The sequence below is a fragment of the Bos javanicus genome, chromosome 21 (genome assembly GCF_032452875.1).
Source record: "Bos javanicus breed banteng chromosome 21, ARS-OSU_banteng_1.0, whole genome shotgun sequence".
Taxonomy (NCBI): Eukaryota; Metazoa; Chordata; class Mammalia; order Artiodactyla; family Bovidae; genus Bos; species Bos javanicus.
The window spans coordinates 24,487,084-24,510,205 of NC_083888.1; the positions used below are offsets into that span (position 1 = coordinate 24,487,084).

The 23,122-nt window shown below is 40.9% G+C and overlaps 2 protein-coding genes across 5 annotated transcripts in view; one reads left to right on the plus strand and one right to left on the minus strand.

Moving 5' to 3' along the window:
• The window catches only part of HDGFL3 (HDGF like 3), a 79,700-nt gene extending 65,252 nt beyond the window's left edge, over positions 1–14,448 (plus strand). Inside the window, exon 6 of one of the 2 annotated variants that reach the window (XM_061394541.1) lies at positions 9,657–14,448. In XM_061394541.1, coding sequence (XP_061250525.1) covers positions 9,657–9,662 — 6 coding nt within the window. In that variant the 3' untranslated portion in view covers positions 9,663–14,448. Of the gene's footprint in view, positions 1–2,289; positions 2,424–9,656 lie in introns of those variants that run through there. The other variant, XM_061394540.1, reaches the window with a different exon arrangement.
• TM6SF1 (transmembrane 6 superfamily member 1) overlaps positions 1–23,122 on the minus strand; it is a 56,012-nt gene that overhangs the window by 14,629 nt on the left and 18,261 nt on the right. The window contains exons 7-10 of one of the 3 annotated variants that reach the window (XM_061394537.1): positions 22,927–23,031; positions 21,093–21,185; positions 20,787–20,906; positions 11,386–12,483 (exon numbers count right to left, since the gene is read on the minus strand). In XM_061394537.1, coding sequence (XP_061250521.1) covers positions 12,292–12,483; positions 20,787–20,906; positions 21,093–21,185; positions 22,927–23,031 — 510 coding nt within the window. In that variant the 3' untranslated portion in view covers positions 11,386–12,291. Of the gene's footprint in view, positions 1–11,385; positions 12,484–20,786; positions 20,907–21,092; positions 21,186–22,926; positions 23,032–23,122 lie in introns of those variants that run through there. The other 2 variants (XM_061394538.1, XM_061394539.1) reach the window with 2 other exon arrangements.

The following is a 23,122-nucleotide window of genomic DNA, read 5'->3' on the forward strand; positions in this document are numbered from 1 at the left end:
TGGGCAGGGTCACACGGCTCATCAGGGCCTGTAGAAGCAAGGGCCTAAGATCTTTTTATTTCTACCCTGTGTCTAATAATATAATTTTATATACAAAAGGATATACATAATATCAAGTAGTAAGCAATACCAGAGACCCTACCACTCAACCCCAAAAGTAGAATATAACAATAACTTGTATCCATTTACAATGTTCTTTTCCAACCCATCTTCCTACCCAGAGATAACCACTAGTGTTGTATTTACCATTTCCTTCCATTTTTAAAACTTAGCCCATGCGTAACATACAGGTATATACTTAAACAATCATTAAATTTTGCTCCTTTTTGAGCTTTTTTAAAAATGATATACTCACTACTGTGCTTCCAAGATTCCTTCATGGGGTTATGTGTAGTTTACTCATTTCTCATTACCTTATAATACTCAATTCTATGAGTACATCACAACTTCTTTATCCAGCCTTCTGTTGACAAGCATTTTGGTAATTTCCAGCTTTTTGCAGTTAGGAACTGTGTTGCTGTGAATATTTCCATATTGTCTCCTAGTGTACGCATGCAAGGGTTTCTTTAAGGGTATGTAAACTCAGACTGGACAGGCTGAGTCACAACTATTTTTATGGTGTTTATAAGATACTGCCAAATTACGTCCCTATAAGTTGTTGGACCAGCTTATATCCCACCATCCATGTATGAGTTCCCTGTGACTCACTTGTCATTGTCAGACTTTAAAATTCTTCCCAATATAGTGGGTGAAAATTCTAGTCTTAATTTGCGATTCTTTGGTCAGTAATAAAGTTGAGCCTCTTTTTACCTGTTTGACCACCTGTGCTTCCTCTTTTGTGCAGTGCTTGATTTGCGAATTTTGCCCATTTTCTTATTGAATTTATTTTCCTACTGATATGTAAAGGACTCCTTTACATATTCTGGATTCTAACAAACATGGGTGGTCATGTGCATTACAGACATCTTCTCCAAGTTTGTGGCTTTTCTGTTCAATTTCTTAATGATACCTGTTGTGAATAAACATTCTTCATTTTATTGTAGTCAGATGCATCAAAATTTTCTTGTTATGGTTATCATTTTTCTGTATTGTTTGAGAAATCCATTCCTATCCCAAAGTCAGAAAGATATTCTCCTGTATTTCATTTTAAAATTGTAAACTTTAGTTTTTAACATTTTAGTGTTTAATCCATCTAGAATTGATCTTTGTATAGGGTTCGAGATAGGATCCCACTGCATTTTCCCCACAGCATAACCATTTAACCAGCACCATGTATTAAACAGTCTCTCTATTCGTCTCTGAAATGCAGTGTCATCTGTTATGTAGCCATGGGTCTCTCTGGGTTCTCTATTCTGTTCCTTTGGTCAGTACTACAGTTTCTTAATTACAGTAGCTTTATAATGTGTCCTGATATCTTATAGGGCAAGTAGCCTAATTTGGGGGGTTTTCTAGGTGGTACAGTAGTAAAGAATCTGCCTGTCAATGCAGAAGACACAAGAGACAGGTTCAATTCCTGGGTCGAAAGATCCCCTGGAGAAGGAAATGGCTACCCACTCCAGTATTCTTGCCTGGGAAATCCCATGGACAGAGGAGCCTGGTGGGCTACACTCCATGTTGCAAAAAGTTGGACATGACTGAGCATACACACAGGCAGCCTAATTTTTTTCCCTCAGATATTTTTTAGACACAGTCTAGGATAGAAGGTCAAGAGGGGCTTTTTTTCTTGATGGGAGAATGTGCAGCACATAGGCTGATAAGACGGAGAAGGCAATGGCACCCCACTCCAGTACTCTTGCCTGGAAAATCCCATGGACGGAGGAGCCTGGTAGGCTGCAGCCCGTGGGGTCGTGAAGAGTCGGACATGACTGAGCGACTTCATTTTCACTTGCATGCATTGGAAAAGGAAATGGCAACCCACTCCAGTGTTCTTGCCTGGAGGACCCCAGGGACGGGGGAGCCTGGTGGGCTGCCATCTATGGGGTCGCACAGACTGAAGCAACTTAGCAGCAGCAGCAGCAGCAGACTGATAAGAATAATTCAAATGTGCAGTGATCACAAAATAATAATGTAGGAAAGAATTGCCAAAGTAGGGCTCTTCAGAAGGCAAACAGGCATAAAATCCACTGCACATCTGGAGGGGTGCCTTAGTTCATGCACTGAAACACGAGGAACTTACCTGCCTCTGCGCTCAACACTCTGTTTTCCTCCTGTTGGGTGCGGGGGCAGGTAAGTGGGTACCTGCAGTGAGAGCTTATAAAAGTTCTCATCTGATTGCTTCTGTCTCCTTAGGAAGGAAGGTCAACAATTGAGAGTAAGAGCAGGAAGAAGTGTTGAAATTTCGAGAGGAGGAAAAGGGATAAAATAGTTAGAATACAAAAGTGACTGGACTTTGGAACAGCAGGAAGGGCCCACTCGAGGTTAGTGGTCATTAATTTAAGAACATTCAGATGGCTGTGTGTTTTTCTCCAGGTGTATTCAATTGTGCGATCACAGAAAAGTAGAGAACCGAGCTTATCCAGAATTGGAGTTTGCCCAGAGAGCAAAGTAAAGGAAGTTTGAGGCAAGGGAGTTGAGGGCGTATGTGAGGAAGAGATTAATTATAATGATGGACACATGGAATCCAAAACATGTTCAGAGGGAAACACGGATGTGAGGAAGGGACAGGATCAACAGATTTTGAGTATCAAAGAGTTCTTGGAGTTGGAGTACTAGGTAAAGGGAAGGGACTAGAAAGACAAGTAGAAATGAAATAGTCAGATGTCTAGATGGAATTATGGAAGCAGGCAACAGGGCAGGTGCTTTTGGTGTCTTCAGTAAGACAGGTTTTCATTGTGTGAGCTCTGTTCACATCGCAGAACATCGCAGTACCCTTGGCCCCTGCTCATTAAATGCCATTGAAAACTCCAACCTACAATGTTCCCATGAAAGTGAAAAGTGAAAGTGAAGTCACTCAGTCGTGTCCAACTCTTTGCAACCCTGTGGACTGTAGCCTGCCAGGTTCCTCTGTCCATGGAATTCTCCAGGCAAGAATACTGGAGTGGGTTTAAAAAAAAATACTGGAGTGGGTTGCCATTTCCTTCTCCAGGGGATCTTCCCAACCCAGGGATCGAACCCGGGTCTCCTGCATTGCAGGCAGATGCTTTATCCTCTGAGCCATCAGAGAAGCATAATTCCCCCCCAAAAAACAGTGACCTAGTATTTGCAAATGCTCTCAGTGGTTGAAAATTGCTTGTTTAAGAAATAACCATGGAAATGAGCAGCTAAGGTAAGGTAGCAGACAATATTTTTAGGGAAGAGGAAGCCCAGGAACTAAGAGGTTAGAGTGTTGCAAAGACAATCTCTGTGCATGTTGACATCCAGCAGTTAGGATGCTGAATGACAGTGAGCCACAGCTGACATCTTCAAGGAGTCAGGGATAGTGATGGGGAGTCTTGGAGAAGACTGCAGTAGGGAAGGGCTGGCATCTTACAGCATTGAGACTAAAGTCCAGAAGGATTTTTTTCCTGGGGGGAAGCACAGAGGAAGAATAGCTAGAAATAGTAGTAAGGTCAAGGTCACCTTCCCCACTTCCAGGGCCTGTAGTATGAGAGCTGCGGCAGAGGAGGTTACCACCTGGGGGTTGCAGAGAAAGCAGCAGCAGGATCTCCAGGGTGAAGCTAGATAGCAGTTAGAACAAATTGATGAATAAAGTATCTTGGGAATGAAGAAGGTTTGCTGATGGCTGACTAATTTCCAAGGGAAGCTAAAGGCAAAGGAGAAAAGGAAGGATATACCCATCTGAATGCAGAGTTCCAAAGAATAGCAAAGAGAGAAAAGAAAGCCTTCCTCAGTAATCAATGCAAAGAAATAGAGGAAAACAATAGAATGGAAAAGACTAGAGATCTCTTCAAGAAAATTAGAGATACCGAGGGAACATTTCATGCAAAGATGGGCTCAATAGAGGACAGAAATGGTATGGAACTAACAGAAGCAGAACATATTAAGAAGAGATGGCAAGAATACACAAAAGAACTATACAAAAAAGATCTTCATGACCCAGATAACCACAACAGTATGTTCACTCACCTAGAGCCAGACATCCTGGAATGCAAAGTCAAGTGGGCCTTAGGAAGCATAATTACAAACAAAGCTAGTGGAGGTGATGGAATTCCAGTTGAGCTATTTCAAATCCAAAAAGGTGATGCTGTGAAAGTGCTGCACTCAATATGTCAGCAAATCTGGAAAACTCAGCAGTGGCCACAGGACTGGAAACAGTCAATTTTCATTCCAATCCCAAAAGAAGGCAATGCCAAAGAATGTTCAAACTACTGCACAATTGCACTCATCTCACACACTAGCAAAGTATTCAAAATTCTCCAAGCCAGGCTTCAACGGTACATAAACCGTGAGATTCCAGATGTTCAAGCTGGTTTTAGAAGAGGCAGAGGAACCAGAGATCAAATTGCCAACATTCGTTGGATCATCAAAAAAGCAAGAGAGTTCCAGAAAAGCATCTACTTCTGGTTTATTGACTGTGCCGAAGGCTTTGACTGTGTGGATCACAACAAAGTGTGGAAAATTCTTCAAGAGATGAGAATACTAGACGACCTTACTTGCCTCCTGAGAAATTATGCAGGTCCAGAAGCAACGGTTGGAACTGGAAATGGAAGAACAGACTGGTTCCAAATAGGGAAAGGAGTACGTAAAGGCTATATATTGTCACCCTGCTTATTTAATTTATATGCAGAGTACATCATGAAAAATGCTGGGCTGGATGAAGCACAAGCTGGAATCAAGATTGCTGGGAGAAATATCAATAACCTCAGATATGCAGATGACAGCACCCTTATGGCAGAAAGCGAAGAAGTAGTAAAGAGCCTCTTGATGAAAGTGAAAGAGGAGAGTGAAAAAGCTGGTTTAAAACTCAACATTCAGAAAACTAAGATCATGGCATCTGGTCCCATCACTTCATGGCAAATAGATGGGGAAACAGTGAGAGACTTTTATTTTTCTGGGCTCCAAAATCACTGCAGATGGTGACTGCAGCCATGAAATAAAAGACATTCCTTGGAAGAAAAGCTATGGCAAATCTAGACAGCATATTAAAAAGCAGAGACATTACTTTGCCAAAAATGATCCATCTCGTCAAAGCTAAGGTTTTTCTGGTAGTCATGTATGGATGTGTGAGTTGGGACTGTAAAGAAAGCTGAGCGCTGAAGAATTGATGCTTTTGAACTGTGGTGTTGGAGAAGACTCTTGAGAGTTGCTTGGACTGCAAGGAGAGCAAACCAGTCAATCCTAAAGGAAATCAGTCCTGAATATTAACTAGAAGCACTGATGCTGAAGCTGAAACTCCAGTACTTTGGCCACCTGATGCAAAGAACTGAGTGGAAAGACCCTGATTCTGGGAAAGATTAAAGGCAGGAGAAGAAGGAGATGACAGAGGATAAGATGGTTGGATGGCATCACCAACTCAAAGGACATGAGTTTGAGCAAGCTCTGGGAGAGGGTGATGACAGGGAAGCCTGGCATGCTGCAGTCCATCAGCATAAAGAATCAGACACAGCTGAGCAACTGAACTGAACTGACTGTAATATCCAAGGGACCCAGTGGAAGAGACTAAGGAATTGGGGAGCAGGGGGGAGGCTGGCATTTAAGAGATGAGGTTGTAAATGAACACAACAAAGTGTCAGGGATGAGAGTCCAGGATGTGATAGATGCTCTGGAGCCCATCTTGCGTCAGGAAGAAGGATTGATCGCTCGGGGCAGAGGGTGGTATTGGAGTGGGAGCCATTTCCTTCTCCGGGGGATCTTCCTGACCCAGGGATTGAACCTGAGTCTCCTGCATTACAAGCAGATTCTTTACTGTCTGAGCCAGAGGAGCCCCCAAAAGGATTATTGTCTCAGGGCATAGGGTGGGATGGAAGTTACATATATTGGTGAAGGAAGAAGAGGTTCTTACAAGGAGCCCATAGAATTCCAAGACTCCCTTTATGTCTGGGTGCTCTGCCTTCATCCTCACTCCTCTAGCAGAAGCACGAGCAGAAAGGGGCAGGCTGCAGAGCACGTAGAGCTCCCTTCTTAACTCACCGAAGTGGAGGTGACTTTGTGGCCAGGACACCATGCGGATAATACACCTGCTGTGTTAATACCTCTTGTCGTGAACAAATAACTCTAAGACTCAGTGGCTTAAAATAGCATTTTCTATGGGTCAGGAACCAAAATAGATGTAACTTGTTGATACCTCTATCTCCACATCTTTCCAAAGCTGCAATTAATGTATTAGCAGGAGCTCAAATCATTTTTGAGTTGAGGCTTGGCTTGGGGCTTGGTCCTTTTGGAAGGACCTTCCTTTCAGGAAGTTGTTGGCAGGATTTGATCACTCATAGTTATTAGATCAAGGGCTTCAGTGCTTCACTGACTGTTGGCCAAAGGCCTCCCTTGGTTTCCTGCCACATGAGTCCATAAGGTGGCTTCAGCATGGCAGCTGGCTTCATTAGCAAGAGAGAGGGTGGAAGCAACATGGAAGTGAACCTTTTGTTCTCTGATCTCAGACACAATATCCCATCACTTTTGTCTCATTCAGTTTATTAGACAAATGTCACAAGATCTAGCCTACTCTAAAAGGTAGGGTGTTACACAAGGGTATGAATTTAAGGAGGCAGGTATCACTGAGATCCATGTCAGAAAGCTGCCCTACCCTGAACCAAACACTGACAACAAGGAGATAACTGGCTTAGACCAGTCAGGTTCTGCCCATCCCTGACACTGGAGTCAAGTCCCCAAATCACAAGGATGTCACATAGTTGTGGGGAGGAGCAAAGGACAGAATAAATGTGGGGCGGACAGCCGGAGGGTTCACTGTCGCCACTAACCAGTATTCATACATTTATTCTGGCTCGGGACCTGTTGTTCTTCCTACAATCTGGTGCTGCTGGTGCCCTCCACATCAGGCCCATCTCCTGATTTCTGCATAAAATGGCCTTATCACTCTCACCTTAGTTTATCTTTTTAGCCTCACTTTAGCCTCACTTTTCACCATTCACTCTCATTTATGCCAAGCCAGTGGTTTATCAAGGTTTTTGGTCTCAGGACCCCTTTACTACTCTTAGACAAAGAGTTTTTGTTATAGCTATTGATATTTACTTAATTAGAATTAAAAATAAAATTTTAAGGATATTTATTTACTTTAATAGTAAACCCATTACTTAACAAAATAACACATTTTTGTGAAAAATAAATATCTTCCCAAAAAAAAGTTCTTGAGAAAAATTATACACTTTTTTACATTAAAAAAAAATGCATATCTTTAATGTCTGCTTTAATAGAAACTCTCAGGCCATATTGTCAAATCTGCTTCTGTATTCAGACTGTTGTGATATGTTATTTTGGTTGAAATATAAGAAGAAAATGTAGTCTTCCATAGACATGTAGTTGAAGATGGAGATAGGAATATTTTAATCGTCTATTCAGGTCATTGTGTGTATTCTTTGATATTACACCAATTCTGTAAGTGGTCATTTCTTGGAGGTTAGTTGCAGTGTCGAATCTGAACCTCTTATATTCTGTCTGGTTAAAATCCATTGGACCATCTGGCACTATGAATCTCTTTTCACATTTGGAAAATATTTGTTCCCTGAGTTACTTAAGTTTTCCAAATATTTCACTATGAAATCTTTTTAATCACATTTTAAATATCACTATCTTGTCCCCTAAAAAAAAAAAACAACTTTACATTTTGGGAAGCTTTTTTAGAGAGGATTTAAGTTTTCTAGAATCCTAATCTTCACTCAAAAGCCCAAATTTTATCATTGGCAATGAATACTATCAGTCATTTTCCATGAAGTAATAGGCTCGTTTCATTTATTTTTGACAAAATGCCAAATACCCAAGTCTGAGTAACCATAGTTTATCTGCCATACTTCCAAGAAAAATTGGTGCTCCATAAAAAGACCCTATGACTTCTCCAGCCTGTAACTTCTGCTTACTGTGTTCGGGTATCCTTCAGCCTGTTAGTGTACCTCACATTGAAATGCCTCAAGAGAGAATCCAGTGGATTAGCCAGCCATTGTGCAGTATGAAACTGGTGTGGCGCTGAGCATGGCAGCCAGTGCATAAAGGCACAAGTTCTAGCTGTTTATGTGGAGTAGATCTGCAGAACACTGTTCAGAATATCCACCAGTGTGAATGAGCAGGGTATTTTTTTCATATGCAGATAGAGTGATTATGGTATGAGAAGTTAAAAATTAATTTGTAATTTGACTTTATTAATATAAGCACCCATTTAATAGTACTTCCACCCAAAAAGCATGTCCTTAAAGTTATAGTCACATTCCGCTACCACTCTCACTTTGCTGGGGGCACTAATAATACTCTGAGACTACCATCAGACCATGTGTTTTAAAAATATTCTTCAACATGGACTGAGTAGTTGTTACTATGAGTTTTCTACTGATGTAAACATAGAATGTATTGCCTTTCACATTAATATTAATAAAAAGACATTGTTAAAGAAGTTTCTTTGGTTGATTAACAATTTCTCATTGTTTTAATGGGTGTTTTCCTCCTTCACAAGGGAGGAAAATCCTCTAAAGCCTGTGAGTATGATCTTATTTCTAGCGCTTTTCTTTGTTAATAAATAACGAGGAGTCACCAGGCACTGTATCTTGCAAGTTCATAGATTTTAAATGTAATGTTTTTTTTTTTTAAGATTGGCTTTCTCATTTTGGTAAGAACAAAGAAGACTAAGAAATGTATTTCTGCTATCTTGAGGGGATAGTAGGTTTAGAAACTTTCCTCTTTGAAGGTTCTGGAATTAGCTGTATATTATATATGGTGCAGGGTAGAGTTCAGCTACATAAGTGAAAACCATACCCATGAATGATGACATGCATCCTACAAACAAGTTCATTCACTTAGTGAAGTGTAGAGCTGAAGGAGGCTGTTTTCAGAAAAAGTATTGGGGGCCTGAATTCCCTCTTTAATTTATACCACAAGAGCAGTACTAAGGGGGTTAATGTATTTGGGTTAATGATGAAGAAAACAAAAATAGCATCCCAGTGGGGAAATGTAACCTGACACAATTAAAAGTGGGACCCAAACTAAAACACAATCCTTTTAGGAAATGGAAGTATTTTATCTTTGTCAAATGGAAGCAATCTAAACTTTACAAAAATCTAGGCTTCCTTTCTCTTTGTATATCTTGACTTAATATTATTAACTCTTGTATTTCATTGAGCCATACTGTCACAAGTAATTAAATTATAAATATTATACAGAATAATTTGCAATTCTGCAAATACTTTTAAAATTTTAAGAAATTTACCTTTCTTTGTGATACCAGAATCTTCACAAAGATGGATTATCTCTGTTTTCCCCTTAACTTTATGTATCCCAGCAATGCATTATCCTAGAGTTTTACAGAGTGCACGCTTCTTCACTGTGTCCTGCCAGACAATAGACAAAGTTTACACTAAAATGCCCTAGTTTTTCCTTTAGGTTTTTGCACTGATAGTATAAAGCAAACCCTCAGAGACTATTCTTGATAAGTATTGTTAATGCTGCAGTGCAGATTGGAATCTCAAAAAATCCAGGTATATAGTATAAAGATGTGGGTAGCTTATATTGTTAATATCCAAAATCATCTAAAGGCTTGTTTTCTTTGTGTTTTTTTCCAGACCTAACTACCATAATGAATGCTGCATACTAAGAAAACCACAAGAAAGTTATACGTTTGGTTGTCCAATATTCTTGGATTTGATATGAACCAACACATAGTCCTTGTTGTCATTGACAGAATCCCAGTTTGTATGTACATTATTCACATTCCTCTCTGATGTGTTTGGGGGAAAAAAAGACATTTTAGCCTTTTTTAAGGTTATTGACTTAATTTCATGTTATTTGGTTGCATGAAGTTGCCCTTAACCACTAAGGATTATCAAGATTTTTGCACAAGCTCATACAAGTCTAGGATCCTTTATCAAGGCAGTTATGTTCATCACTCTTCTGCCTTTTACTCCACCATCACCAAACACTCAGTTAAATATAAATTAGCATTTTTTTTAAAAGGACCACTCAACATAATGCTTAAGGGATTTCTTCTCTGTGACAGAACCCAGGAACCAATTCCTAGATACATAATGTTGGCATATTGAAGGTGAACTTAAAATTGTCCTTCAGTTTTGAGGCCATGTGTAAAGTTGAATCATATTGTAATATACCTTTTCCGTATTAGAAATAGCTAGTTGACAACTTATACTTCTCAAAACTCATGTTGTTACGTACACAAACTCAGTTTCTATATGTGAAGTTAAGTGAGTCTTTTGTGTTACTCCAAGATAAAGGCAATGATTTATTTTCTCCCAATGCCAATACAATTTGAGCTAATCACTCAAGCTGGATACTTTACATTTTAAAGCTGGACTCAGCAGTAGCCCTATGGGAAGTAAGACAAAGCATTGACTTTTAAATATAGACTTTTAAACGATCTGTTGTTTTCTTTTGGAACTAGAATTAGAATAGTTAATACTCATCCACAAACCATTATTATGTGTACATTATTGTTGCAATTGTGATAATAGAAAATTTTATTTATTTTTATGCCAACTTATATTGTGAGAACACATTTAGTCAGTTTGGGTTTTATCAATCCTGTTATGCTTGTCCTTGGAACATCTTTCGCGTATTCGAGGTTTGTAGTTGAAAAGTTTACTGTAAAAAAAAAATCAAAAACAAAAAAATGTATTGTTTTTACAGAATAAATTTATTGGAATGTGTACTGGGAGTAAGAGTTGAGGTTGTAAACAACTAAGTTAGTGTAATTTGGCTTCATATATGTAATGTGAGGTATTAATGTAATTCATATATTAAAGCAAAAATTGTTAACAGCAAGCTGATAAGAGAATCAAGTGCAGGTGAGGCTTTTTCTTTTCTTTTTTTAAACACTCTGGGTTTTAGGACTTGTGTTTTTTGTTTTTTTTTTTTTTAAACACTGGGGGGTAGGGAGAGGAACTGGCTACATGACTGCTTGCATATCTGTGTTACTTACCAGTTCAGTGGACCCCTAAATTCACACTGGACATTATCCATGCACTGATCTGGACACCATTTTCTTTTAGGTTTTCTTATTTTGGTGACGAGCTAGTAAATAGCATGAAGGAAAAAATGTGAGTAGCTCTGAAAGCGTAGGGCCATTAGTGATGATGCTGGTGATGATGGGAGTGGTGATGATGGCACCTGAGGGCATAAGAGTACAGATCCACTTACCACTCCTGGGCACTGAGGAGGCGGCTATGTTTTGGGTTTGTTTCTCTAATTTAGCAAATACTGATTTTCCTCTATTATACTCGACTCACGCTTCCACATGATGAACAGTTCATTTAAAAGACAGTAGGAATGCCAATCCAGTTCTTTGTCCTTACAAGGTACTTTTTAATTTTGAATATTTTAATTTAAAATCAAGGAAATTTAATTAATTCATCAAAAGTCCTCTTCATCGCTCACACTAAAACATAAGGAGAATGTAGATGACATTTCAAATTGGAACGTATAACTGACAGATTTTTAAAACAAAAAAGCTAAAGACCACAGAACTTTTTTGAAAAAGAAAATACACAAAATGTTTCAAATTTAATAAGATTTGTCTTCATAAGAGGCCAAAAATAATTTATTAAAAATATACACAGAAACACAATAGAAATATTTCCAGTCACCAGTAAAATAAAGGTAATAATAAAGTTATAGATCCCTTCTTAACTGTTTAGACGCAATAAAAAATTTCAGTGAAAGCAGTTTTTGAAACCCCAGTGAATAGTTCACTTTCCTTGGGAAAACACTTTTCAAACAACATTTTTAAATGTTCTGATAATTTGTCCTTTATATTGAGGTTGATCATAAAGCATATACATCTTATATGCAAAAATATTCCTCCAATCTGTATTTGCTAGTTTGAAATTTTTAATATGCATAGGCCATTTTCACTTTCGAATAGTTTCCTTTTCATGTTCATTATTATAGAAGCTAAATTGTAATTTTTCACACTTATACTTAATATATACAAACAGAATATTGAGATAGGTGGTTGTTTATTCACAAATACCCTGAAATGTATTTCTTTAAACAGACTTTCTGAATAACTTCAACTTTCCTTCAAAAAAAGATTTACCCACATAATTCCTACGATACAGAGTATAGAGCAAGAACTGATGTATTCGCAAATGTTCCTGTGCAAGAAGAGAGTGGAATGGGGCCAGATATGGGTACCAAGATAGCAAAAGTCAGTCATCTGGAGAGAAAGAACATAAAACAATGTTTTCATTCAACTTTTTCATCTGCCTTTGTTTTTATGAAGAATTCGGGTCTGTAGATACAGCGATAGGCCAGGAGCTGGGGAAGAACTCCATATGCTATGTTTAAGGCTAAAAAAATGATTTTCGCTTCTTCAGGGACTCTGTAGACATAAGCAGTTCTAGCATGAAGAGAAGCACCGATGTGAGAAAACTGAGCCTGTCATGTTAAAAAAAAAAGGGGGGGAGGGTGGTGAGGTAAGCATAAATTCTGTGTTCAAATGCATTCCTAATGGTCCATTCAGACCACGCTCCTGTGCCCTCAAAACCAGATTTTCAAACAATCCAGAATCCTCAATATCTCATTGAACTTGGGGTCAGTCTTGATATAACCATTCAAATAAAGTAAGCCTTCTTTAGCATGTCTTTATCAGGCTAACTGATTTTTAACTCATCTAGTGCCCACCCGGCCCAACCCCATACCCAACAGTAGTGGCTCAATTTACAAAAGAAAAATCTGAATAAAATCTGCCTTGTTCTGATTTGCATTCTGGAGATATCCTATATAGGAACTCAGCTGCGGCTCACACAATGTGTTCTAGTAAAAATGAAGCAAGTACAGAGATTAGACAGCTGAAATATTTTTAGCATAGCTATTTAAAGAGAAGCTCTGAAAACCTCAGCTTCATTTATATCAATTCTTTCACCTACTCCTTGGAGCAAGAGCTCAAAGCCCTTCATTATGCATTTTGCTTGTTTTTTTACTTGTATATTTGTTTTTCATGCAACTTAAAAAATACTAAGGGTTGTTTTGTAAGATAAAGTGGGGGTATGGATTTGTTCGCTCTTTTATAAAATGGCAAATGTACACACAGGCAACTTTTTCACATCAAATTATTGAGACGTCCAGCTTGTCGGCATAAGCTGAATTTACAAAACAGAAAGGCAAGCACTTCCCACTTGTATTTAGATACCTGCTCAGAACATACATTCCAGAACGTGCCAGTTGGCCTTTTTCAATACTTTTCATAAGCACAGGTGAAAATTGTATTAGAAAAAGGCTTCTGTGAAAGTATTTCCTCAGGATCCTTGTATCATTACAAAATGCAGCCCTGGAGTCTATTTCATATCATAACTGAAACTCAAGATATACATGAATAAAGGATTGGGAATTTGAATGTAGTGAGTGGTGACTTATTAGTTTATCAGGATCAGAGCAAAGAGACAAAAGATGACAGAAATCATGAGAATGAAAATGAAATAACTTGCTTTAAATACGTATAAGTTATCTTACATTTCCTTCCATATAAAATCAGTTTATCCTGCTAAGTGGTTAACACAACAAAAATGTTACTTCGCACTTGACTTTATGACAAGAAAAGGACAAGTTTTTATAAAGCAGTATGTATACGGATGGTATCAGCAACGGGCATTTTAACAGGTTACATTTTTACAAAATTCCTGATACATCCTGGGGGTGTCTGGTAGTCTTGTTCTTCTCTGGAGATAGGCATTAAATTAGCGTGAGTGGTGTGTTGCCAAGGACAAAGGGCAGTGCCAAGGCAGGAATCATCTGCCCGGTGATCTGTGAGCCACTGAGAGGGCTTTATCCTCAAACACACCACCCCCAGGGCCAATGCCCAAACACAACCCACCGAATGCTTACGAAAGAGTTAAGGGCCTTTGAGAGGCTGCCCTGAGGACCTGCTCTTGTGGACATTCTAAGAACCCCCAACAGGATCTTGGTCCCCCCGTCACTATTTTTTTTCCCCAGGGCCAATTTTGAATAAAAATATTTTTCTGAATATATAACCAGACTTTTCTTCTGGACTAGGTTCCAGATTTGACCCCTGATTTTCAGAAATGTGCATTTGGTATCTATCTTTTCAGACTTACATATGTCTCAGAAATAAAATTTGGGGAAATGCAAACCACAGTTTAAGAGAATAATATGAATAGTCATGCCTACTTGAATAGGGAACCTGCTTAAAAAGTCTAATATCATAGGCTCTTTTCCTGCACTGACCAGTGCAGTTAATACCTCATTTTCACAAACAGCAAACTCATGGGAACATTAAAAAATGATCATGTCCTTTAGACTGTAAGCCCATCGGGCAGGTACTGTGTCTGAATTTTTGTGTGGCACCTCTCACATTGTTAGAGCTCAATAAATGTTCAATAGTAATGGTCTTGTGACTGTCAAAATACAAAAAGCTTCTATAAGGCATTACTCTATTTTTATACCTATTTTAGTAAGCCTTTTGCTTCAGAATCACTGAATAAGGGGCAGAGGTGATGGAACCCAGGTCTCCTGTAGGCAGATCCTTTACCGTCTAAGCCACCAGGAAAGCCCAAGATGATTGCATTTCTAGTTAAAACAGGTATGTAATTGAGAGAGAAGGCCTGAGGCCGGTCTTCTGCAGTTTCTGGTACTGCTCATAGTTCTGACGGGGTATTTAGAGTGGCCTCACCTATATCTGAGTGAGCAACCCAACCACAGCTTCCTCCCAAAGTATATGGTGTCTGGTTTCCGGGATGCTGAAGTTTCAAAAGACCCTCAGTCTCACTTGAGAAGGGTTCCCTTCTAAGTACACAGCTGAGAAGGGGCTGCACTGAGCTTCCTGGTGATGTTCCCACCAGCACACAAGACCTCCTTAGAACAGGGCCTGGAGAGCTCAACCGAGCATCCTGCTAGCATCTGGTGACCCAGTGACCTTATTGCTACTGAACTGACTCATGGCCAGGATCACAGGTACAAGTTACGGGTCCCAGAAATTCCTCCAGAATTCAGTGATGTGAGTTTGAGCACCTCATCATTTTCCCTAAACTTCATTCTAATCATTTTTTACCTTAAGAGATTATGATTTTTAAAGAATGAATGGTTGGGATGGAAAATGAGGCAATAAAGGCAAAAAAAAAGGGGGGGGGGGTGCTTAATTTTAATAGCTCTTGTTTTCTTACAGAGACAGCCTGGAAAGAATTTGAATAAAAATCCCAATCTTAGTTCCAGAAAAGAGAACTGAGTTTTGTGTGTCTGTGTAAATGTAGGCAAAAACCAATGTGAACGTGGGGACAACAGCCAGGCTATTTGGCTGATACGGTAGCTAATCGAGAACCATGTTACTGTTTCTTAGGGTTTTCTGAACACCATAGTCTTGGGTTAAGAACACTGAATCTGGAAACAGACTGAAAGCTTCAAATCCCAATTCCACCCAAAACCAACAGTGTGACCTTGTGTTAGGTATGTAACTACTTCTGGCTCCTTGCCTGAAAAGCAAGGTAATAATGGAGCCCGCCTCATAGGATTGTTACACAGGTTCAATGGCTTGATCTCTTGTCAGGTGCTTAGGACAGTGCCAAGCACATGGAGTTCTTCCACAGACAGACACAAAACCCAGCTGAAACGCTTGTTCATGAGCTGGCACCCTACTTGGTTGAAAACCCAGGCGCATTGTTTTTAGATTCCCTTGCTGGTCTTTTGACAATGCCAAGACTGTGTGTCTCCACCAAAGGATAAGAAGCTTATAAAGACAATAAACCCAAACTCTAGTTTTAAAACTAAATGAAGATGTTTAGAGGTGAATTAACATCAGAAGCTAATGATTAAAATGAGATTTGTAATTAGTATGCCAATTACTCGTGTTCTTTCTAAACCTTTAGTCTCAGATGTTTCTTAAAGGTTTCCATAAAGAAAAAAAACTTCACGAATTTGCCTCCCAGTCTAGTCGACTCTGGACAACCAAGTTACCCACAGATAAGCCTCCAGACCCTTTTGTGAGACAGTACGTGGCACCTGAATAGATGGGGGGCGAGGGAGTCTGAACCCAGTGGGAAGGGTCATGCATTGCCTCTATGGCTGCGGCCTGCTTGCTGAATGGCACGGCAGGCTCCCAGCCACACCCACTGTGAATATGTCCCACAGCTGCTTCCAGTTTCTCTGATGTTTATGTAACTATACACAACATACAGAGCTACAGATCACATATCTTCTGAGAAACACAAGGCATTTCTCGAAACTTTCACTGGGGATCTTCTAACAACAGCATTAATGAATGCAACAGAGAGGCCCACAGCTTTTGATGTGCTAGGCACTGCTCTACACCCTCTGCAGAGATTACTTCATGTAAGTAATCCTTGCAGCAACTCCATGAGGAAGGTACTATTACTTAACAGAAGAGGAAACAAAGAGGTTAAGTAACCAAGGTTACTGAACTAATCAGTGACAGACCGAGAGCTGAACCAGTCTGCTTCCAGAGCTCACGTTCTTAACCATATTAACTACATCTTTTCAGTGATATTTTAGAAGAAAAAAATTCTTCCACTGATAGAGATTGCTAATGAGTAGATCTAAGCAGCCTGTAATAAAGTTCATTGGGTTTCCAAAATATCTTAAAGGAAAACCCAAGCGAACTTTTTGGCCAACTCAATACTTTTCAAATTAGACTTGAAACTTTAATTTTACATGGAAAGAGACTTGGGTTATGAATAAGTCCCCAGTGGGATTCTTTGGTGCCAAATGTGTCCTGGTTTTACTGTATTTTACTTCAACTCTTGATTTATCTGATTTCTGAAGGCGGCAGGCTTGGCAGATTCCTAAATGGTCTGAAACGAGGGCCCTCATAACTACTAGCCATGTCTTCTGTTGACTTGTACTGACCTAGAAGCTTTTCAAAGATTTTTTTCTTAAGTCGCAGGTTCTTGGGAGTTCACTAGATCTTCCAGTAAAAGCAGATGTTTATAAACGCAGTGGGATCATGAATCCATAAAGCTTCTAAATCAGGAGTGGTAGTTTTTGCAAGCTAGGGGTGCCAGTCAAGCCTATGGAGAGTGCTTCTATGAAGAGTGCCAAATGTCCTTTCACAATGAGAATTCATTTCATAAACAAGTATTTGCCAAGCAGAAAACAAATCACACAATGGTAATTCAGCATTCTCGTTGTCTGCACTGTCTTGTTGCAGTGTGATTTCTAGGTCTTTCTTTCTGAGGCCAAATGCTCTGAACAGGTAGATGTTACAGCCCAGCTAGGAGCTACGGGTATGTCAGACACATGATTCTCAGGCTACCCCTGTTCTGCTGGTTGGGAGAAACATCCTTCTGACACCTACAGGATCCAGTCCACAGCCTCAGGCTACCTTTACAAATCCGTTGGTGAGGGATGAGCCCAAAGATTTCTGCAAGGCCTGGTGTATGGCTGAAACCACCACTGCTGCTGCCATTTGCTCTGTGCTCCACACTGCCTTTCCCAGGACTTCTGCTAGAGTTGGGCTTCCCTGGTGGCTCAGTCGGTAAAGAATATGCCTGCAGTGCAGGAGACCTGGGTTTGATCCCTGGGTCAGGAAGATCCCCTGGAGAAGGGAATGGCAACCCACTCCAGTATTCTTGCCTGGGAAATCCATGGACAGAGGAACCTGGTGGGCTATAGTCCATGGGTTCACAATGACTCGGACATGACTTAGTGACTAAACCACCACCACCACGTGCTAGGGTCCCAGGTGCATGTCTGCCAGTTCAGCCTAGCTAGCAGGTACAGTGTGGTGCTGGTCTTAACTGTTACAGATTGAAGCACCTGTTCACCCCAAGTTCTGTCCATCCTAAGCCTCCTGACTGCTGACCCCATGCATGACTAGGCCTTGGCCGAGGCTTCCTGCCTAGTTCTCTGGTAGTCTCCTGAGACCTCACCAGGTCCAGGACTTGGCCTCACTCCTACCAGCCTCCTGGCTGGTGACACTCAGTGTTCCTGCATCAGGGCCTGGTGTGGGGCAGACCAGGGGACACAGCATGCAGAGGAAGCCAGCCTGGGCAGGCAAAGCACACAGGCAGTGAGTAGATGCTACACCCTGAACAATCTAATCAAGGGACCAGTAAGAGCTGGGGGAGGCCCTCTGTGCCCTCTAACTGCTGCACGCTCCAGCATTTAAAGGCTTCGTCAGTCTTTTCAAATCTATTCAGCCCACAAAGCCCAGGGCTTAGGTGTCACTGCCTTCTACTCCCAGCAGGTCCTCTGCCTCGTCCATGCCATGTACAAAGCTCTACTCTATGCTGTAGGACACTGGAGCTTAATTCACTGTTTGCAAGAGGAGAGGGACAGCACAGTGGGGAAGAATATGGGCTCTGGGGCCACATGGGATTCTGAATTCCTCCTCTGCCACTTAGTAATGTTGTGACCTTAGGCAAGTAAACAACTAGCCTGAGTTCCACTTGCTTATCTTTAAGTGAGGCTTTAAAAAAAAAAAAAAACTTGCCGAGACAATGCTTTGTGTTCAGCACACAGTTTCTTCCTCTGAAGCACATAGGGAGACCACATTTATCAGCTTCTTTTGCAGCTGGGTCCATGCCAGGCCTGACTTTTGAAAACATCGCACCTGATCTTTGCAGAAGCATAAATAAAACTTGAGTAGTTGCTCCTCCAGCAGAGCACACAACCTGCCTTTGCACAAGTAGGTGAGTAGACCACTTAGTGTGGCTTGCCTTAAATGAAGCAAGGTAATGAGAGCCCAGACTACAAGGGAGCTGTTAAAAAAAAAAAAAAATGGCAGATTTGTAGACTTCCCTAGAAGTCAAAGTCTATGGTTAAGACTCTGTGCTTCCAATGCAGGGAGCACAGGTTTGATCCCTGATCGGGGAACTAAGACCCCACATGCTGCATGGCCAAAAGGAAAAAACGTGGGTTTGAGAATTACTCTGGAGTGGGAACTAACTGCTGCTGGTGTTGCTAAGTCACTTCAGTCGTGTCCGACTCTGTGCGACCCCATAGACGGCAGCCCACCAGGCTCCCCCGTCCCTGGGATTCTCCAGGCAAGAACGCTGGAGTGGGTTGCCATTTCCTTCTCCAATGCATGAAAGTGAGAAGTGAAAGTGAAGTCGCTCAGTCATGTCCAACTCTTAGCGACCCCATGGACTGCAGCCCAGCAGGCTCCTCCGTCCATGGGATTTTCCAGGCAAGAGTACTGGAATGGGGTGCCATTGCCTTCTCCGAGGAACTAACTAGACCTAGTAATGGGCTACAGATAGAGGATGAAGGAGTGGGAAGTGTGAAGAATTACTTCAAGTGTTTAACCTGAGCTGCTAGATGCCACGAAAGACTATTTACAGAGATGGGGGAAGTGGAAGAAAAGTGGTGGGCAGGATCAGGAGTCCTATCTTAGACATAAATCTGAGATGTCAGAGACTCAAGAATTAAATACAGGAATCAAAACAGTCTGAGCTAAAGATAGAAATGTGAAAGCCATCACCTTATAGTGCGTATTAAAAGATAAGGAAATAAAGACCCAAAAACCAAGGCCTGAGAAATAGAGTAATTCAGAGGTCTGCAAGGAGGGCAAATACTAGTTCTCTTTCCTTGTGTCCTCCAAGGAAAAGACAGGAACCATGACTGGATACTGCATCAACCTATTTAAGCTGTAATTCTGTAATTAAGGAGCACATCAGATTGGAAAGATTGAGCCCAATGTATTAACCTATAAATGCCATTACCATTTTTAAACTCTGTAAATTCCAGTGTGTCTTTTTGCCAGCAGAATTATTATACCATGGATATCATTAACCGTATATGCTGAGAGCTTCCAGATAAACCTCATTATTAGGCCTGCTTGACAAGAGCAAGACAAAGATAATGAATCTAAAAGATGAGTTCATCTGGGGTTTTTTTATTTATGCATTCATGCCAAGTTCCTTCAGTAATGTCCAACTCTGCAACCCAATGGACTGTAGCCCTCCAGGCTCCTCTGTCCATGGGATTCTCCAGGCAAAGAATACTGGAGTGGTTTGCCATGCCCTCCTCCAGGGGATATTCCCAATCCAGAGATCAAACCAGCATCTCCTATACCTCCTGCACTGGCAAGCAGGTTCCTTACCACTAGCGCCACCTGGGAAGCCTGGTTTTTTTATTTATAGTAGGAAAAAAAGTAATTTTCTTCCTTGTTTCTAACATCAGTTGGTTTAATAGGTTATCTTATAAAACTATGCTTTGTATGATGCTTCCGTCAATAATTTCACTTCCAGTTCCATGAAGTGAGTGTTCACTGAACACCTACTCTAGGCCAGAGGCCTGGCTGAGTAGCAGAAGGGAGGAGTGGAATGACAGGCCCTGTTTTCCAGGAGCTGAACTTTGTTAAAAACCAGTTTCCCTGGTCCTGTGTAGGATAAAATAGTGGACTTCCGAAACCTTAAATTCAGACAGACATCTTAAAGATAACAGCTCTCAGTTCTTTTAGTAACTGTGGTGCTCAGAGACTGTGAAACAGCAGTAGAAAATGGCAGTGCCACTTGCTGGGTACGTGACCTTGGACAAATCATTTAATCCTGCTCGCTCAGTTTCCTCATCTGTATGACTGGATGGCGCACCTACCAGATAGTTAATTTTGAGATTTAAATTATGCAGAAACATCTTCTAAAGAACTGTCAAGCAAAGAGGTCGACATATCTAATAACTATTTCCTTCTCTAACGCACAGGGCAGAGGTATTTTTTTTTAGATGCCCAACAATGACAGCCAACTCTCCAGTAAACAGCATATTCTCAGTACCTGAGCTAGACCTCCAGCATGTATCAGGGTTATATCGGGCATCCAGAAGCATCCAGGAACCACCAAGCCATAAAGTGCAATCACAAAGTAAGGGACGGAATAGAACAGATACGCCAGCATCTGCACAGAACAGAGAAATAATGCCATCAGTAAATGGCAGTTAGCCTAATGAAAAGCACACACACACACACAATTAACACTTTCAGCTGAGAAAATGTTAACTCCTCTTTCCTACATGGTATCACATTTTCCTATTCTTAAAGAAAATTAGTTTTAGAAAAACCTTAGGCTTCACAACCACCTGACCTGGATTTTAGGATAAGCAGCAGGATCCTTTAGGTACGGCTCCTGAAATTGCGTATATAATCGGCAGAGCTCAGCTGGGCAATCCAAGGCAATCTAAGAACAAAAATGAGTTCATTATAAGAGACAGTCACATCTGGTCCTTAGGTTTGCTGATAAGGCTAAATGTGCCAAGTTTAGTCACAAGCTGCTTTCTACATAACAAAAGCTACTTCAGAAAGCTCATCAGTAAAAGGGAGAGAAAATAAATACAGATTAAAGAGATCAAGTAGCGGGTAACAGTGGAGAAGGAAATGGAAACTCATTCTCTGTACCTGGGGATCTTTCTCGTGTTCAGTTTAAACATCTAGGTTTGGCTAACCAAAGCACAACTTGCTTTAAATCATCAGCTTCCCTTTTCCCGGGAATAACTAGCCAAGTAGTCCCTGCAGGAAGAATAGTACATTTCTATACCAGATTCATCTTAACTATGCTGAGTCCTCTCTAACTTACCTCCCTGAGGCACCACTCCTGGTGTCCTTAGCCATAAATGTTGTCCCACCTAAGTAACACATGTGAACACGTCAGTGGCAGAATTGATTAAAATGGATCCCAACCTTAAAGCCCCATCTTCCAAGGGTACACACTTTACCCATGTTTTTCTCGTGTGCACAGGGGCATGGAGAGTTGCAGCTCATTTTTATTGTTGCTGTTTTTTCTTCTTTTGACTTGAGGAATTACAGCAACCAACCAGATATGGTATCAGTGCTCTGGTCTGAGCAAAGCCTCTGCCCTGCTTCCTCCTTTACATCCTTTCCCCAGGCCACTCCTACCAGCTGACTCTGTTCCAGGAAGTTTTTGACGATCCACAGAGGGAGACAGCGCTGAGGACTACTCACCCTGACCTACCAGTTGTACAGGCCCCTTACAGCCCAAGGACCCCAAACAATGAATCAGCTGCATCAGCTTACATTTACCATTCTGCCCCCCAACTGCTGTTCAATGCCATCAGGCTTAAACAGTAATTGTCATTGCAGCTGAGTATAATTAACCATATAATTCTGGCTGCTCAACTTTATTGCTACTGAGGATAAACCATGAAACGGATACTCTGAAGGACCCTTGATTAATAAAATTAGAGCAGTCACTTACTGAGTACTTTGTAGGTATAAGGTCCTCTCCAAGTGTCTGATGTGTCTTATCATTTAATCTTCAAACAATACTCTAAGGTAGGTTCTCTTATTTTATAGAGGAAGAAACTGAGGATCAGAGAGGTTAAGTGATGTTTCCGAGACCACACAGCTAGGAAACAGCCAGGAGTCGGACAGTTTACTCTGATACCCTGTCCTCAATCCCATCTCCCTGCTCCTGAGAACACATGGATGCTCTGTGCCAGCTTGATTAGAGTCTTAAGTCACCACCCTTAACAGATTTCAATCAGAAACATCAAACAAATGAAAAGAATGAGAGGAATGGCTAATTTTTCAGGAGTCTTAAAGATTAATTGGTGGAGAGCTTGATCTGAGGACCTCAAGAAGATGGCATGAAACAGCCCAGAAGGGACCACCCTTTGGGAGGAGAGGTTTGGAGTGAGGGTAGGAGGGTAGCAGGAAGCAGGTCCAGGCCTCTAGGCTCTAATTTGTTGTTTAGTTGCTCAGTCGTGTCTGACAGTTTTGCAACCCCATGGACTGTAGCCCTCCAGGCTCCTCTGTCCATGGGATTTCCCAGGCAAGAATACTGGACTAGGTTGTCATTTTCTTCTCCACTAGGCTCTAATAGGAAGTATGTTTTGTTAGTGCCGTGGAAAATCTGATTAAAAAGTTTTTTTTTTTTTGTTATTGTGGTCCCTTATGCTTACCAAGCCTCTAAACACGCAAAATCCAGTCGCCAGAAGGAGACATAAAACCAACATTAAATCAAAAGGTCTTCTCAGCAGGTCTTTTGCTTGGACCTCTTGAATGACCTAAAATAGAGTTGGTAACTGATGAGGTGCCAAAGAATAATCTGAGATCTACTGAAACAAAGATACCGTGATAAGAGAATTTCCAAGACTC